Source organism: Typopeltis vanoorti, chromosome 18, assembly GCF_054136105.1.
Source record: "Typopeltis vanoorti isolate ZY-2024b chromosome 18, IOZ_Tvanoo_1.0, whole genome shotgun sequence".
Taxonomy (NCBI): Eukaryota; Metazoa; Arthropoda; class Arachnida; order Uropygi; family Thelyphonidae; genus Typopeltis; species Typopeltis vanoorti.
The window spans coordinates 21,234,155-21,251,712 of NC_143566.1; the positions used below are offsets into that span (position 1 = coordinate 21,234,155).

The following is a 17,558-nucleotide window of genomic DNA, read 5'->3' on the forward strand; positions in this document are numbered from 1 at the left end:
TCTCTCTCTCTCTTTCCCTTGAAAATTTGATTCACTGATAGTCTGAGTTCACCACAGAGAAAGCTGAGGAAAGAGGTGGATGGCCATCAGTCTTTAGAAAGTTAGTTAGGGCTAAATGGTGCTCTGCTTGCTTATTCTCTCTCTCGGGAATAAAAACCATTAAATGATTTATCCCTTCAAAACACTTAAAAAGCGATAATCTGTAATGCACTCAGTGATTTTTCAAAAGATCATCTTTTCAGTGTTGACACGCTGACTAAAACTGCACGTGATTTAAATTTCTCCATGCAAGTGTAGTTTGGATTTCACTGATCCTCTTAACATTGGAACTATAATTTGCCGAAAATATGGTGGTGACGCTCATAATGAATCTGATACACTCCGGGTCAGAGGAGACCGTTTGTTCCTGCTGGTGGATAAAAAATCTGAAAGAAAATTATTTACAAGGTGTAAATAAACTCTCACGATAACAAGTTGGAATACGATTTGAATATTCTGGCATCATCCACGCATATGTAAATATTTCGGTAACGGCCAAAGCAATTAAAGTTATTAGGTAAGCATATTATGTTTGTTAACTAAGTGCATTCTTCAAGGCTGATATGTCTGTTTTATTGGATAAAAATTGTAGTTTCTACGATGAACAACTCAGCAACCTCTGTACTAACTCCCTTTAATTTGAAAAGCCTTAAAGAATCTAAATTAGTCATACAAGGTGAAATCAGGTCATTATTAAATAAATATGGAGCTGTATGCGTTTTGTGGCCTTTCAGATTATGCTGTTATTACAAACCTGCATGACTGGAAAAAACTTGTGTGAGCTCTGATGAGTATATTATTATTATTATTATTATTATTCCTGATACCTCCAAGGAGTCCGAAGACTCATCGCGGGAGGCCATCTTCAACTATCTCTACACCTTACCTCTACTACGAATCAACGCCATCTACCGCCCACCTCCAACACCACCACAACTAGTAATTTTTGTCTGTAAATTGCGTGTGTTCTGAAGGGCCGATTTGTATGTATGCGGGATGAAAAACCCGAGTTTCCGGGAGAAAAAACCCTGCTACCTCCGTATGAGATCGGCTAACTCACCATCGATTGAAATCGACCAGATAAAGATTCCTCCCGTCGCGACGAGAATCGAACTTAGGCCTATTCCAATCGAAGGGCGCAATGTACCATCGTTCTTCCAATTGCGCTACGGAGGCGCTTAATCACGCAACATTCCTGCAGAGAAGGATTTGCTGAGTTTTTCTACAGGAATCAGCTAATGAAAGTAAGAAGTCTCCAGTATAACTTTTGACAAGAATACCTGTGGATAGGATAACTAAGAAAAGTAATTTTCCTTATTTTCTTTCTCTATAGTAAATTTAATTTGGATGAAAAAAAAATCATTGTGTAAGTAAGAAGTTGAAGGCCTGTGTAGCTCAGTGGGAGTGATATTTGCTTCCTCCTCTGTTTTAGGCCGCCCAAAGAAAGGTTTAAGTTCAAATCTGGTCTCTGACAAAAAAGAACTTTTTCAAAACTTTTCTTCGACCGGTTCCGAGTTTGTTGATCTCCAAGCGGGTTTTTTCCTCACACAAACTCAGGGTGTTTCGTCCCGTAAACAAGAAAATTGACCGCAGAACCCACGCTATTATAGACAATACCATATCGTATCGGGGTTAGCATCCACGAGAAAGCGACACTTGTCAGTCGTCTCGTCATTGAATGCCGTTTATAATTAGTGATAATCTTTGGTCAGCTATCTCTGATTGGCTATCGATAGATTGACTGAACTGCCTACTCAGTCTCCAAAGTTAAATAGGGCTAAAATAGCACCACCTACTCCATGGAAAGAAATGAAAGACTTTAGCTGATCTGATGACAAAAGTTGACCAACCCATATTCCGAATAAAGCCATTTAGAAAAATCATCTAGACAAAACACAAAGGAGAAAAAAAATGACTCCATTGTAGTGCTTTTGATCTCTTTCTAAATCTTGTTCTTCCAGCTAAAATAACCAGAGGGCTACAAATTCAGATTTTCCAATGTCACAAAGAAAGTGCTGAAATATTAGATGTAACATGTCTGCCAAAGGGATGTTAGTAAACAAACATGATGTCAAACTGACCATGCAATTTGTCAACTGTAGAGTGGTGTTCTTGACTTTGCTTAGAAAATGTTCAGTACACATTTCAGAATTTTTAATAAGGAAATTGAATTGACCTATATGGGCTCTTAGATATCGTGATAAATATTACCAATTTCCAGTTTCCTACATCAATAGAATTATTAGGTCTCAGAAGGGTAACCATCTTTATGAAATTTTGATAAACCATAAAAACTATATATAATTCCATACCCCAAATTAAAATTTGATCTAGTTATATTTTCCTTATCCTTCTCTTCGTTAAATTACAACTGAAAGAGAGGTAAATTTTTTCTTGTCATGTGACCCATCACAATAACCATGTGCACTTCGTCCACCTTCGGAATAGTAAAATTAGCATTACACTTGAAAATACAACTGAATTTCGTGCATTGCATCTTTTCATGTCTTTCACCAGCAAGAGAAAATTTGTTCTTACAAAACTCACAGAAATATTTCACTGTGCATTGTGCACGAAAATCGCGATTTGTTTCTTCGCACATCACTTTTCGTGATGTGCGAAGAAACAAATCGCACATCACTTCAGTTCTCTTTTTCTTATAAGAGAACAGATCAATAATTGTTTAGAAGAATGCAACTGCGAAAACATGAATCACATAGTCAATTCAGTTCTTTTGTTCTTAATGGAAAGGATCAAAAATTGTTTCAAAGTATGCTCTAAAAGCAGGGAACTAAGTCCTTTAAAATGATCGTTTCCAATCCACCAACTGTGTGAAAAATAAATGTCAGTCCCAGTTTAGAAGCTTAGTTGATCATATACTAATATAGTATATGGCAAATGTGAATGTAAATAACTAGTTTCTGGACATACTTGTCCAATTTTGACAAATTCACAGGAATAATTGTTAGCCAGCAGCTTTAAAAAATAAAAAAAAAACTAATAGAACATACTGTAGCTGCTTATCGGTTTGTTCCCAAAGGAAATGGTAAGAGCTTTTATAGAACACCATAGTTCATCCATAATGAAATGAAAAAGTAAACATAGTAAAAATAATATAATAAATAATAAAGCAACACGTAAAAACCACAGCTTTCTAAAAACCACACTAATATCTTTAATTAGTAAAAGGACAGATAATACAATATCCATTTCTAAGGCCGATAAAGGAAAAGCTATTATAATCATGAATAAGATTGACAATGAGACAAAAACGTATCCAGCCTATTAGAAGACACACCACAACCTACCAAGAGATCACACGTAATCCTACTAATTCACAAATTAAACAACTAAATAAATTACTTGATGAGGTTATGTTGGGATCCTAACTACGTGGATAAAATACGCACCTACTTTGGGAGAAATCCTCGTCTTTATGGACTCCCAAAAATCCATAAAGAGGGCTGTCCTGTACAGCCTATCGTAAATTGCATTGATTCTCCAACTTATCGGATTGCAAAAGTATTATCACGTTCCTTAAGTGCTCTCACTGGTCATTCCAGATCAGATTTTTTTTTCAAGAAAAACTCAGATTTTCTTGAAAAATAATCAAGGATATTAAAATTACAGAGTCTGAAATATTAGTCAGTTTTGACATCATTTCTCTGTTCACCAATATCCCATTAACCGACACAGTCAATTCTTTATATGAAGATTACCCTCCAGATATCGCAAGGATATTCGAATATGTCATCCACTCAGGTTATTTCAGTTGGAAAAACAAAATATACAAACAAATTGAAGGTACTGCCATGGGTAGCCCTCTGTCTCCACCTTTGGCAAACTACTATTTGAAACAATTCGAAGATACTATGTTGTCATCGATTCATCCTCAACCATCTCTTTGGTACCATTACGTCAATGATGTTTTTGCTGTTTGACCACACACTGAAGATGAACTTTCCACTTTTCTACAACGGATAAATAGCCTTCACCCACGCATCCAATTCACTATGGAAAAAGAAAACTCTGGTACTTTACCATTTTTGAACATCTTCCTTACTAGAAGGTCTTCTGGTACCTTATCTACAAGCGTCTTTCGAAAACCTACATTTACCAGATACATTCACAAAACGTCTGCGCACCACATGTCTGAAAAATTTGGGCATTCTTAAATCTCTAATTCATAGAGCACATAAAGTTTGCTCTTCCCCAATAATCTTACAACAAGAACTTTCCATCATTATAAGTTAATGGAGTTTCTTCAACAGTCTGCAGCGTTCCTATTCCGTACATCCCAGGAATCTCAGAACCTATAAGTAGAATTCTAAAAAAGTATCGATTGATTCCAACATACATTTAGAACACACGCAATTTACAGACAAAAAATACTAGTAGTGGTTATGGTGGGCGGTAGATGGCGTTGATGGAGATGATTCGTAGTAGAGGTTCGGTGTAGTGGTTGAGATAGTTGTAGGTGTCCTCCTGCGATGAGTCTTCGGACTCCTTGGAGGTGTCACGAATAATAATAATAGTAATAATAATATATTCCTATCAGCAAAATTTCTTCTTTATTACCTTCTACAAAGGATAAACTGTCTTCTCTATCTTCGGCTGGCTTTTACCAAATACTTTGCGAATGCGATGTTTCTTATTTTGACAAACTGGCCGTTCTTTGGAAAAAAGAATAAACGAACATCAATATTATATTGATTATAACAAACCTCTGAAGTCTGGTCTGGCGCAGCACATTATTGACTCCACTCATAGTGTCCAGTGGGATAAAGCAGTTCTCCTCCATAGATGCAGATTCAAATATGAACGCTTATTCAAACAAAGTTGTGAAGATATAAACACCGACTGGCTTTAAATAGAAATGACTGTATGTCTCTCTCAAAGATCCGGGAGACTTATCTTATGTAAAAACCATTTATCTTAATAGATAAAATTTTTTATTTCTATTATTTCCTAGCACGCGGTAACAATTGTATTTTAATAGGTGATCCACCGAGCGTTTTGCTTGTATTCCATTCCTATTACTGTTACAGACACTGAAGATGTACTATTAATTTTAGTACGAAATTAATGTCGTTTTACTAATTAAAGATATCACTGTGGTTTTTACGTGTTGCTTTATTATTTAATTACTATGCCACAGGTTCCACTAAAAATCAAATAACAATATAATAAGTAATTGTGTAGCCCTATGGAAATAGCTTTTGCAGCAAAACACTAGACCACAAAAATATTTTCAGTTCTATTTTTGTCGCAAAGTAGAACCTTTCTAGGCTTTATTTAGCCAGTTCTCCAGTCAGACGACATAAAACCTGTAGGTAAAGTTTCCTTTACGGAAAAAGAAAGGGTTCGAATCCTACAAACTCAATTATTATTTTAACGGTGTCTGCATGGAGTCAAAAGACTCATTGCGGGAGACCCGACACACTAACCATTATTTACACAATACCTGTCATACCTCTTCTTAAATTCATTCACAGTTGAAGCATTCACAACCACCTCTGGCAAAGCATTCCACCCATTCACAACCCTCCAAGTAAAAAATCTAGTCCTAACACCCTTGTTAACCACACTCTTATACAATCTCCAGGGATGGCTCCTCGTTCTCTCACATCCTGCACTGGTCTTATAAATATCATCAGTATCAACCTGTAAAATCCCTTTAACAATTTAAATACCTCTATCATATCTCATCTCCTACGTCTATCAGCTAGTTCTTGGAGCCCACAGATCATCAATCTATCCTCATAGGGAACATCCCACATACCTGCAACAATCTTTGTAACCCGCCTCTGAATCCTCTCCACTACTTCCGCATCACCAAGAAATCCTGGCGACCAGACCTGTGCGCAATAGTGCAAATGCAGCCTTATCAATGCCTTATAGAGTGGAACAATAACTTCCCTATCCCTGCTTGTTAGGGTGTTCCTCAACAACCATATAATTTGATGTGATGTTTTAGCAATCTTTGCAATATGCCCTTTAAACTTAAGTTTTCTGTCCACAATAACTCCCAAGTCTCTTGTCTCATCAACTTCCTGCAGTTCAGTTCCGTTAATATAGTAAACAGCATGCGATGTCATCCTCCCGAAGTGCATCACCTTACACTTAGCCACGTTGAACTGACAGCCATTTACCTCAGTCCATACCGTCAGCCTATTTAAGTCATCCTGTAAAATCTGCCATACGGTGCACACTATTTCAAACTATATACACTTTGAGATTTAGCACCATGAGTGGCAGCACTTGTGCTCTCTCCTGAAATGTCGATGTTTTGATAGCCTTGAGGTTTCGTTGTCAGTAGTAGTTGAAAGATAGAGACAAGCTGCTCACTACTTTCCAAAAGTTACTTGGGACTAAAGGAGTTCTGCTTACTACGGTTGTGAACAGAAACAGTTATAGGATGGATTTTATTCGCTAATGGTTAACATCAAATAACAAGACCAACTACCTTGAAATAAGCTTTGATAGTTTCGATCTATTGTGTCTATCAATCAACACCCCCGTGTGCAATCACACTTTACAATTCTTATCCTAAGTATTTTCTCTTGATATCGTTGACGTCCTCATTTCTAATACGCTGGTTATTTCAGGTGGACGAACAAGATTCACAACCAGATTGACTTGAAGGTAACGCGATGGAAGAGATTGTTCTCAAGTTTGCTTTCAATGCGTACATGATTCACTGTTTGGTATCTTTCAAATTCTGACTTAATTTGTAGAAAAATTGTAATCTTTTCCCAGGAATTAAATTTACTATGAAGAAAGAAAAAGAAGAAAATTACTATTCTTAGACATCATCATATATATATATATATATATATATATATATATATATATATATATATATACACACACACACACACACACACATACACACACACAAACACACACATATATACACACACACACATATAGTTATTTTACTCCTAATCCCAAGTAAGCAAACCGTTAAGTTTGCGCCTGAACGTAGTTGAAGTCTAAAGGTGGTGCAACTCATAGTAAAAGGTGGGAAGAGCTCTGATCACTATTCTTTGTATTTTCCATAATGTAAAGTACATCTCACTAAGAGATGTATACTGCAATACATTATAGGTGGGGTCACTACCCAGACTGGTTTCAACCTTTTTTTGAGGTTTCCTCAGTGAGTAGCTAGACCCTAAATACCAAGGTTTTAGTAATACAGAGCCTTATCAACTTTACTCTATACAAGAGCTTTTCCCACCTTTACTATGAGTTGCACCACCTTTAGACTTTAACTACTTTCAGGTGCAAACTTAACTATTTGGTTACTTGGGATTAGGAGTAAAATAACGAAGTTTATAAAATTACTTGGTAACCCTAATATACATTACCCAAGGTAAAAAAAACTAATTTACATCTATATCTCCTCCAGAGATTTTTATTAAAAATAATAACACCTTGTTGCAACTTGTATAGGTAAAGTTGATAATGCTCTGTATTACTAAAACCTTGGTATTTAGGGTCTAGCTACTCACTGAGGAAACCTCAAAAAAAAGGTTGAAACCGGGGGTAGTGACCCCACCCATAATGTATTGCAGTATACATCTCTTAGTGAGATATGCTTTACATTATGGGAAAATACTAAGAATAGTGATCAGAGCTCTTCCCACCTTTAGACTTCAACTACGTTCAGGCGCAAACTTAACGGTTTGCTTACTTGAGATTAGGAGTAAAATAACGAAGTTTATAAAATTACTTAGTAACCCTAATATACATTACCCAAGGTAAAAAAACTAATTTACATACATATATATTCTTGTCAGCTCCAATTTTTAACAGGAATCTCATCCAAGAAAGGTTATTGGCCTCTTGAGATTATCGTTAGGACTAGGGGATATAAGAGTTAGATTAAATCAGAAAACTTTCATTAGAAAACAACGTTATTTTTCAAGCCTCCAATAAGAAGTGTGATGGTCCGACTAGGCAATGAAATTCATCTCCCACCTGAAGACATTTACATTATATCGATGATCACAGTGGAACTCAGTCTGTAAGTTTGAGAGCTAATATGTTAGCAAATTGGCCTTGACACAAAAAAAAAACTGTATATTTTTCATCTCAAGGTGTCATATCTGATAGCGGGAGTTTCTTATTGTGCAAAATAACTAATAAAAAAAATCAGCTAACGCCTTTTATTCCCCTTATAGAGAGTAGGCGAGGACTTTATACCCCATCTAGCTTTTGGAGACTGAGTGGGCAGTTCCATCTCCACCAGTCAGAGATAGATCAGAGTAGCCAATCAGAAATATCTGGCCGATGTCTATCACTAATTATAGCAGCCACCGATGAAGAGGATGGCAAACAAGTGCTGCCTTCTCTATTGAGTATTTATCTTTAATACATGGTAATTCTTGTCAGGAGAGAAAGTCCTCAGAATAGCGAGTCATGTCTGCAAGGATCTTCACAGTTCCGAGTTTGTGTCAAGGAGGATGATGTATTGAACTTGGAGAATATGTCTTCAGTAAACGTAGGGTTTTGAGAAAGAGAGATGCTTAGAAAACCAGCTTATTCTAGCTACAAATAGATCACTGAAAGGAAAGGGAAACCATGATATTCTTATTCGGTAAGTGAAAGGCCTAATACGGGAAAGGAAGAGCGGAAACGGATAATCAACGAAGAGTGAGACGGTGTATGTGGAAATGGCGTTTGCTTCAATTCAAGTCTTTCCAGAAAGATTTATCAACTTGATTCCCGTCGCCGTTAGATGAGTATTTTCAAGCATTTTTTTCTGCCTTTTCTGAATTGATCTTTGGCATATGAAAGTAAGGTTTACCACTGTTGAAAATTCAGGTTTTTAGCCATGCGATTCGACAAAACACTGTACTCTCTTGTCAGGATACCTGTGAAAATCATTGATTGCCTTGTGCTATGTGTTGTTGGAGACTGGCTCCCTATCAGTAGCCAGTCTCCAACAACACATAGTACGAGGCCAAGGGCATTGGCTCTAATACCTTTACCTAAACCGTTTCAGAAACAGGCATTAGCGAATTGTTTAAGGGCAAGGAAAAATTACACTAGCTCGCTTTAAGCTGTAGGCTTCCTGTGCAATTGTGATGTGATCTGGAGACATTTCTTTTTTTAAATGCAAACATATCCAATTTTTTGTGATGCAAACTCAATCATAGGATAAAAAAATAAATGTTAATTCACTTTTTAGAAATCATACTAACTAAAATATTTGAGGTTGTACGGTGTTCATTACAGTTACTAAGCAGCAACCCGATTGCATATGCTTCTGTGATCCCCATTCTATATATTCATAATAGAAAAATCTTATAAAAAAAGTCAAACCACATAAGCGCGAGCTCTCGTTGGCAGACTACCAAGAAGAGTCAATTCATGTTGAAGGGGAGAAAGAAATAAGGCGATGAAGGAATTGCTCAACAACAAGTGAAATCACATGCTTTATAGATAAAATTTTCCACCTGTTATACAAACAAAATAGTTACCACTTTAAAAAGTACAATGATCATAAAAGAGAAGTTAATTTTCCGACGTGTAATAATAAACATCCTACTATACGGATTGATTACCCTATTATCGAATGGATTCTCCTTCTGTTGGCATGAGCAGAAGTGTCAAAGGGTCTCGTATCTGTGGGCGTACTATACTAGTCGTAAGTTGGGGAAGCCGTAAAGTGGGGATCGACTATATTAGCAGAAATGGCAAACAAGTGGTGATCGTTGGAGTGGAATCATAAATGGCGCCTCCCTGTTTATTTATTGTGAAATGCTAAATGTAAAAAAGAGGCAACGGTTTTATTTGGATAGTTATCAATAATTGACTAAAAGTCAATTATTGATAACTATCCAACATTTTATGTAATTATTTAATTAAAAATTGCTGTTGCCTACTGTTGTTACCTAGACTTAAGTATTAAAATATCGACCATGATTACCAATCAGTTCTTTTTCTCGCTTTAAAAACTTTGGACCTTGTCCAGAGCTCCAACGTTTGAAAAATTGAGCATATGCTGATATAGCATTTTCGTCTCAAAATTACCTAACAGGCTGTTAAGTCTGTCTACTCGTTTCCAGAAAAGGCCTTGTATGTATATAAAAAAAGAAATATTTGTATGGTATGTTTAAAAATACGCTCAAATTAAGAAATCATGGTGTACTAGAAAAGTAATCGAAAACATGCCACAAATTGTGCAGACTGTGCACTTGTAAGCGCGCACATCTACAGAGAGAGAGAGAGAGACTCACCTCTGTTGAAAGTTAGCATTAAGAGTAGTGCCGATATACATGTGTATATGGTCTGGTAAACTTACAAGATAGACATTTAAGTCAATGAAAATACGGATGTTAATACTTTCTGTTAGTGAAAAGTGTAAACTGATCAGAGCATTACTTTGAAGCGAAAATTTTTTTTGTGAAACTTCATTCGCTAAAAAAAAAACTCCAATGTAATTTATAAATGCAAGATAACACAATGAAGTAATGTAAATCAAAGCAGCCTTTTGCAGGATATCATAAATATATCTTCAGTTGATATAAAGAGAAATCGAAGGTGCGGTTGTTTAGAAAATCAAACCTTATTACTAGTGACACACTAAGACGGTTAGATCGTGACCTCGTCTATCAATGTTGACCCTGAACGGTATCACATTTCGTGTTCCTTTTATCTGTTTTCTGATATCCGAGACAAGGCAAGTTTGTTATTGTGATGAACGCATCACCTAGTGGCATTTATTAACGCTGCGATGTTACAATCGTTAATTATCAGAAATTAAAAAAAAAAAAAAAAAAAATTAAAAAAAGTCCGAAAATGGGAGGCATGCGCATACATACAAAAACGGTAGCACAAAAGTAACTTGAATTATTCAAAAGCAGGGCTTTAATAGAGTTGTGGATGCAGCGAGGAGAAATGTAGATAAACTATCAAATTTAGCACTACTCCAGCGCACTTAAAAGCACCGAAATACCTTTCTTTCTTGGATCAGGATCAATGCTAGAATTTGCTCTTAAAAATATAAATAGAATAAATAAACGCTATGAAAATGTCAGTTAATTGTCCATTTTCGTGACAGCTCTGCTTGCCATAGTAATCTACCATACTTTAAGAAATTCAGTGGTACAGATCCCATTATAATTAATGGAATCTGTACCATTGAGTTTCATAAATTATTTTCTTTTGACAAAATAATTTAAAAATACAGCCTGTGGTTATTTATAACCAACCTGGGGTTCTGGAAAAAGATGGCAATATTCTTGACCAGCATCAACATGGCAGATGCCCAAGCTGTAACATATCACATCAGGTGTTTCTTTTCTACTTAATCTGGAAAAATAAACAAAGCGGAAATGAGATAAATTGTTGCTGCTAATAAGATTTACGTTACTAATTGAAGAATTTATATAATTTAGTTTGTGTATAAAATATGGTTTGAAAATAAATATGAGTTAATATGAATTATTTAAATCAAATTACCAAAAGTAGCAATGTGAGCCTGATGACCAGTTATCAAGTAAGACCTAAATTTTTTCCTTACGATACCAGAAAAACTAAATTGTGATATTTTGTTATAAACATTATTATTCGAATCCGAGAATATTATTATTCCCGGTGATAAATCTCATCATATATATCTTGTTGGCACAGATAATATACTTTTATATGACGCAGTAATCGCTGATCAGTATCTTGAAAGTTAGTGCTCTTGCGAAAACCATGTTAAAATATCATATTCTCAATGCAACTTCAGAGTATTGTACTCTGATAACGTGTTCTCTGTCCACTGTCGTTTTGCAGGAGTAAAAAGATCCTGTGACTACCCATCAGTCCGTCTGATTCGTACGGGGGTGGTCGGGTAACTCACGCCTTGAAGACGGATTCCAATCCTCCTATGGTACTATAGGTTTGCATAAAACCATTTGTGGATGGATGTAAAACTTAAAAAATATAAAAAAGAAAAGTTCATTGTAATGTAGAGAAATGATGTAAAAATACATGTCTCACTTGGAAAATTTGAAAATGAAGTAGAATTCTTAGAAGAAATACTGCAATAAAAAGTAGAAATGATCGGTTTAGCCTTCTTCTACAGCGCTGGAATCGAAATTATTATGTTTGTTTCATTGACTAGGGGTATTTCTACAAAAGCTCAGCTGGTTTTCTAGTTGATGCAAGCAAATAATCCTTTCCCTTCTTCAAAAACGCAGCTTTTTAATTCTATAATAACTCAACTAGAGAATCGACAGTATTTCAAACAATAATACCAGGTAGGATTAAAAACACAAGATTGTAGTTTTCCTCCAGGATAAAAAGAACCTTGGGACCATGCACTAGATTTCAGACATTGGTCTTTTAAGCCCACTCTAGACATAAAAAGAAGAGAGTGGTGGTCCTACAGTAGACAATGATAATAGCCTAACACTTAAAAACAGACTTTCATATATATTTGTGCCACAATGGGATTTGAACCTCGATTCAAAAGAAGTCAACCAATAAGTACAGGGTACTAGAGAAAACTAGGTATGAATGCTTGCAATTTGCGAGTGTTAGTTCTTTGGTTCATTAACGCTTCAGAAGTCCATGATTCTGGACCTTCCAATACACTTCTGAATTGCTCTGAAAGAAAGAGCAACCCACAGCAGTATTGCTACTTATCATTCAGTGGAAATTTTACTGGAAAAGTAGAAGCACCAAGTAACACAGAAGTGCCCTGTTTAACATGGAGTGTGCTCATTTCTAAAGTTTTTTTTTGTTGTTGTTGCAAATTGGCTTTCGGGGAGATCATGTCTCGTTCTGAAGCTATGTGTTCAGCACCTAAATTACTGAATACATTGAAAATTTTTTTTATAGGCGATGGATATGTCCAGTGATCCGTTAGCGCTTCATTGTCCATAACGCTGCACCATTAGAAGACTGCTAGATTCCATTTTTGAAGGATGTTTTTCAAATGTATAGCGATTTGTTGATTTTGGATACATACAAATAGATTTCCCCTGCCTCCCTGAAAGTTGTGAGATTAACCTCCCTATAAAGTTGGGATTTTAATTACGAAAATCAGAGAGAAAAAAAAAAGATAGAATTCACAATTTTTTAGAAAAATATACTAGTTAAAATCCAGTAATACGAAATGGCATCAGTTGTCTGCCATGCTCTCGCATTGAAAGTCGTCAAATCGTAAGTAGCCAACCATGAATGAAGTTGGCTAGCATTGACAGCTGAAAAGCCAGAGAGAAAAGTTAGGGGAAAAAATTCTGCTCATTTCCAATAGGGAAAAAAGTGGGTTAAAGCATTTGCTTATTTATTTACTAAGGTTATCTAGGTCATTTCTTTTTGCACTGCATGTCTATTGATCAATGATATCAGATTATAAAATGTTGAATGGATTGATAAATTTTAGAATGGAAGTCTAGTCGTTGAGATAGTTCAGCAAATTAAGTAATGCATTTTATCCGGAATCCAAATTAGGAAAATATCATCTAAGTATAATTTTTATATTCTTGTTTTAAGTTTCTTTAGACTACTCCTGTTTGAGTTGTATATTAATAACGTTGGATCAGGAGGAAAACACTGAATTATGATGGAAGGAGGGTGGAATGAGGGACATACAGAATTCTTACAGCCTGACATGAATTCACTCATTCTATAGGCAAGTGTTAAAGAGTCAATTAAATTTTACTGAGTGCAAGGTTATGCATTATGTACTGAAGATATTACAGAGTATTGTATTAATGGAGATTTGCTGCAAATGGTTGGTGAAGCTCAAGATTAACGATTATGGTAGACAAATGAGTTATAAGCAACACTACTAAAGGTGGTGTGATAAAGATCAGAGCACAGTTACTGTGCTCCGAGATACTCATCTAGGTGTTCTATGGAGATTAGGAAATAGTCGAAAAGAACCATCATCGGCTAAGCGAAATCATATCGGGCTTGCACCTGAAGATAGATTGAAAGAATGTAGTCAATGTTTAAGAAATAGAAGAAGGAGATATACAAGCTAGTAAGAGGGATCTTACAGTATGTCATTATCATCATGCGTGGTTCTAGCAGGCACTTCAGCGCCCATTATCTTCCAAGGACCCTTGAATTTCGTACCTATAATTGGAGGATAAGCTAGTTAGCCTTATGACAAAGTAATTTTCCATTCTGGAAAATCGTATTCTACGTCCCGGATGCAGGCAAATCGGCCAGTAGAACACACAATTTACAGGCGAAAAATTACTTATGTGATTGACTAACTCTCTTCCAGCTGAAAAGCCCTGATAAAGTTCTTTACATTCCAGACGGAATTCGAATTCAGGTCTTTCCAGCCAAAGGGCATCGTCGAAACCGACTGATCTACCCAGGCTCTTGGATTGTCAGGCAGAGAGAGAACTTGAAGTTATCCAGCGATGCTGAGTTCGGATGTGGTCACGAAGGATATGAGGTCTAGATTCTTTACATGGCGTTGTATTCAATGAATGGAATGAGCTTCAGTGTATACACTGAAATAATATATTTCTCCTTGAATGTTTTTAAAGGGAAATATTATTATTGTTAATGACGCCTCCAAGTGAGTCCTGGGACTCACACTCACCATTTCATCTACTTAATTCTCCAACCTTACACTAGGTACCAAGAATTTACACCTTCAAGAACTCTTCCTCGATGTCCCGGACTCTCTGGGGATGATTGTAGAAGAACAACAACAACATTCTTCAAACACCTTCATACAGAGTTAGCGATCATCTATAACAAATAGGGAACCTATCGCTAGCACAATTCCATTTGCGCATATTAGCTTAATACTTAACGCGGCCGGTTTCAACACTGTCTTAATCACCCTTTTGAGGAAAAAAAAAAACTTTTTTTCAGCAGCAGGAATATGTGTAAAAATATAATACCACTTCTAGACAGTAATGGCATCATTGTTCTCACTTGTGTGTTAATCTAAAAATGAAAGTCAACTTTCTTTACATAATATCGACTGTTGGCTAAAAAAACTTGCTTCAATAGGACAGCTTAGGAGTTACAGTGATAGAGCTACTCTTCTACTACAGCTCTGATTAACCTATTATCTTTCAAAATTTAAGGAACAATATAAAAAGGCAGTAAAAGGAATATTCAGATGACCCAAGGTTTTGTTTCTCTGGAAGTACATTTGAGGAGGATATTAGTTCGTGCTCCACCTATGCTGTTTGCTGTTGTGAATTATACATGTTCTTAATTAATATACTCGTACATATATACATGAAGAAAATAGGCGAAATATAAATGCTACCTACTTTTCAATAACTGCTTGTCCCCAAATATGAACTAAGATATCACAAAAGATTCCATATTCGCCAGGCAATATTTGACAAATTTCAGCTACTGCATTGGTTATTGTCTTATTGTTAACTTCTGCAAGCTGTTCCACCAAAGCCACAAGCGCTGTACATGCTGTGAAAGAGAAAAAAAATTACGCATGAGAGATTAAAAAAAATGGTATCACAGTAAATAATACTGTGACAATTTTTTGTTCAGATGAAGGTTGTTTTTTTTTTTGTATCAGTGAATAATTTCGTGGTATGCATTTTTTAATATGGTATAACACTGATTCCACACATTATGAAAATACGATTGTTTTTAGAAAATATTCCATTCACATGGAAAGTTAAAAGCAATCTAAACCAAGCTATGTTTCTACATAGAAATTCTAATAACTTCGAAGCTAGTTTCGTGACGAAGTTTTTTTTATGATGCAGAAATGCAAATAAAAGACACCGCATAACCTACCGCCGCAACCACCATCAGTTTTGGGACGGAAGGATGCATGAACTTGAATAATCATAAAAAGTAGTGACTCTACTGTATCGTATTCCTTAACCGTGAAATTGTCTTATGTTATTCAAAACTTTTTTTGGTGTGTGTGCAGAAGTTTAAAAAAAAAGGTAGCTAATATTCATTTTGATAATAGCTCATTCTTCTTCTTCAACCTAGTTCTGTCCATTGCTGGACAGAAGGTCACCCCCATGATTATCCAGATCATTCGGTTTTCTGCCTCTCCCATCCATCTCACTCCTGCAATTTGTTCCAGTTTATCCCTCCACCTTCTTCTCGGTCTTCCTCTTTGTCTTGCTCCATCCATTGGTATCCACTCTGAATGAAGTTTATTTCATTGTAAGTTTGTCCATTTGGGCTTCTCCTAGTCCATTTTCTTCTTAAAAAGCGGTTCATATTAAAGAGGTTATTTATTTTCTTCTGCAAATTCAACAAGTCTTTCTCCTCTTTCGTTCCTCTGTTCAAATCCAAATTTGCCGATGGAGTTCAGATGGTCATCTCTGCTTCCAATTTTGGCATTAAAGTCACCCATTATAATTATGTAGAATTCTTTAGAATTATTTAATGTGGATTCTAGTGTTTCATAGAAATCTTCTATCTTCATCTGGATGGTCCATGGTTGGGGCATATACTTGTGTAATTTTCAGTTGGTATCTTTTATTTATGAAGAGACTTAGTTCAGCTATTCTTGATGTTATTTTATTTACAAACAGGTCATTGTCCTTGATTGTTTTATTTATTAGGAATCCTACACCAGCAGTTGAGTTTCTGTCACATTCACAGTGGTAGAGTAGATGTCCATCTTTTAATCGCATGAGAGTTTCTTCTTTCCTTCTTATCTCCGAAAGGCCCACAACGTCCCATTTTATATGTTCCAATTCCTTCATCAGTTCTTCCAATCTATCATCATCCCGTAGATATCTGCGGGATGTTCCTACTAATATCCTATCATTGAGCACTATAGGTGGACTCATTGTAGCTAGTGGAGACTGTAGCATATTTTTCGACCTGAACCCTTTGCATAAGTCCAGGACGCGTCCCTTTTTATGCTGGGAGACCGACGAGCCAGTATGTAATTTTCCTATTTTATTCATCATTTGTATTGTCTTCATGGGGAGGTATTTGACCTTATAGCACCACGCTGGCCAGATAGCTCATTACCACTCGCAAAAACTAAAAGATCTTTTGGCGGATTAAAAAGTATTACAAATAATATATAAAGTAATTTTGTGTACACTCCGTTTCTGTTTCAAGGTATTTTACTTTCTTTTTACGAAAAATCTATTTCAATAAATCTTTGTTATAACCATTGTCTTATAGAAAAAAATTGAGAAACTGTGGAAAGGAGATTAATTTCTGAAATTGTTTCTATAATGTTAGTGACAATTTCAACTGCTTTGTTTCTGGTTAGTTGAAAACGCTGGTCATCCAACTAAATTATATTCTTCTGGCTTGCTAAATCTCTAGGATTCTTTGCTTCATGTTGCGGACTTTGAGGTCTAGTCCAGGATTCCCATGTCAGCAAAGTATTTTTAGATTTAATCCTCGCAATGTTGCCGTCGCTTTGTCTAGTCGCTTACCATGATGCCTTATCTTATACCTTTATTTGACTATTCTCTTCTCACTCATCTTTCTATATGTCCAAGCCATCTCACTCTGTGTGCTCTGATTTTATCAGTTAGTACTAGGAAACTAGAATTCTCATGTCTCTTACTAGTGAAAAG

The 17,558-nt window shown here is 35.9% G+C and overlaps 1 protein-coding gene across 1 annotated transcript in view; it reads right to left on the bottom strand.

Moving 5' to 3' along the window:
• The window catches only part of LOC150096529 (acyloxyacyl hydrolase-like), a 236,400-nt gene that overhangs the window by 186,576 nt on the left and 32,266 nt on the right, over positions 1–17,558 (bottom strand). Inside the window, exons 2-3 of the mRNA XM_090408466.1 lie at positions 15,297–15,453; positions 11,262–11,361 (exon numbers count right to left, since the gene is read on the bottom strand). Of these exons, the coding sequence (XP_090264592.1) occupies positions 11,262–11,361; positions 15,297–15,453 (257 nt within the window). The remainder of the gene's footprint in view (positions 1–11,261; positions 11,362–15,296; positions 15,454–17,558) is intronic.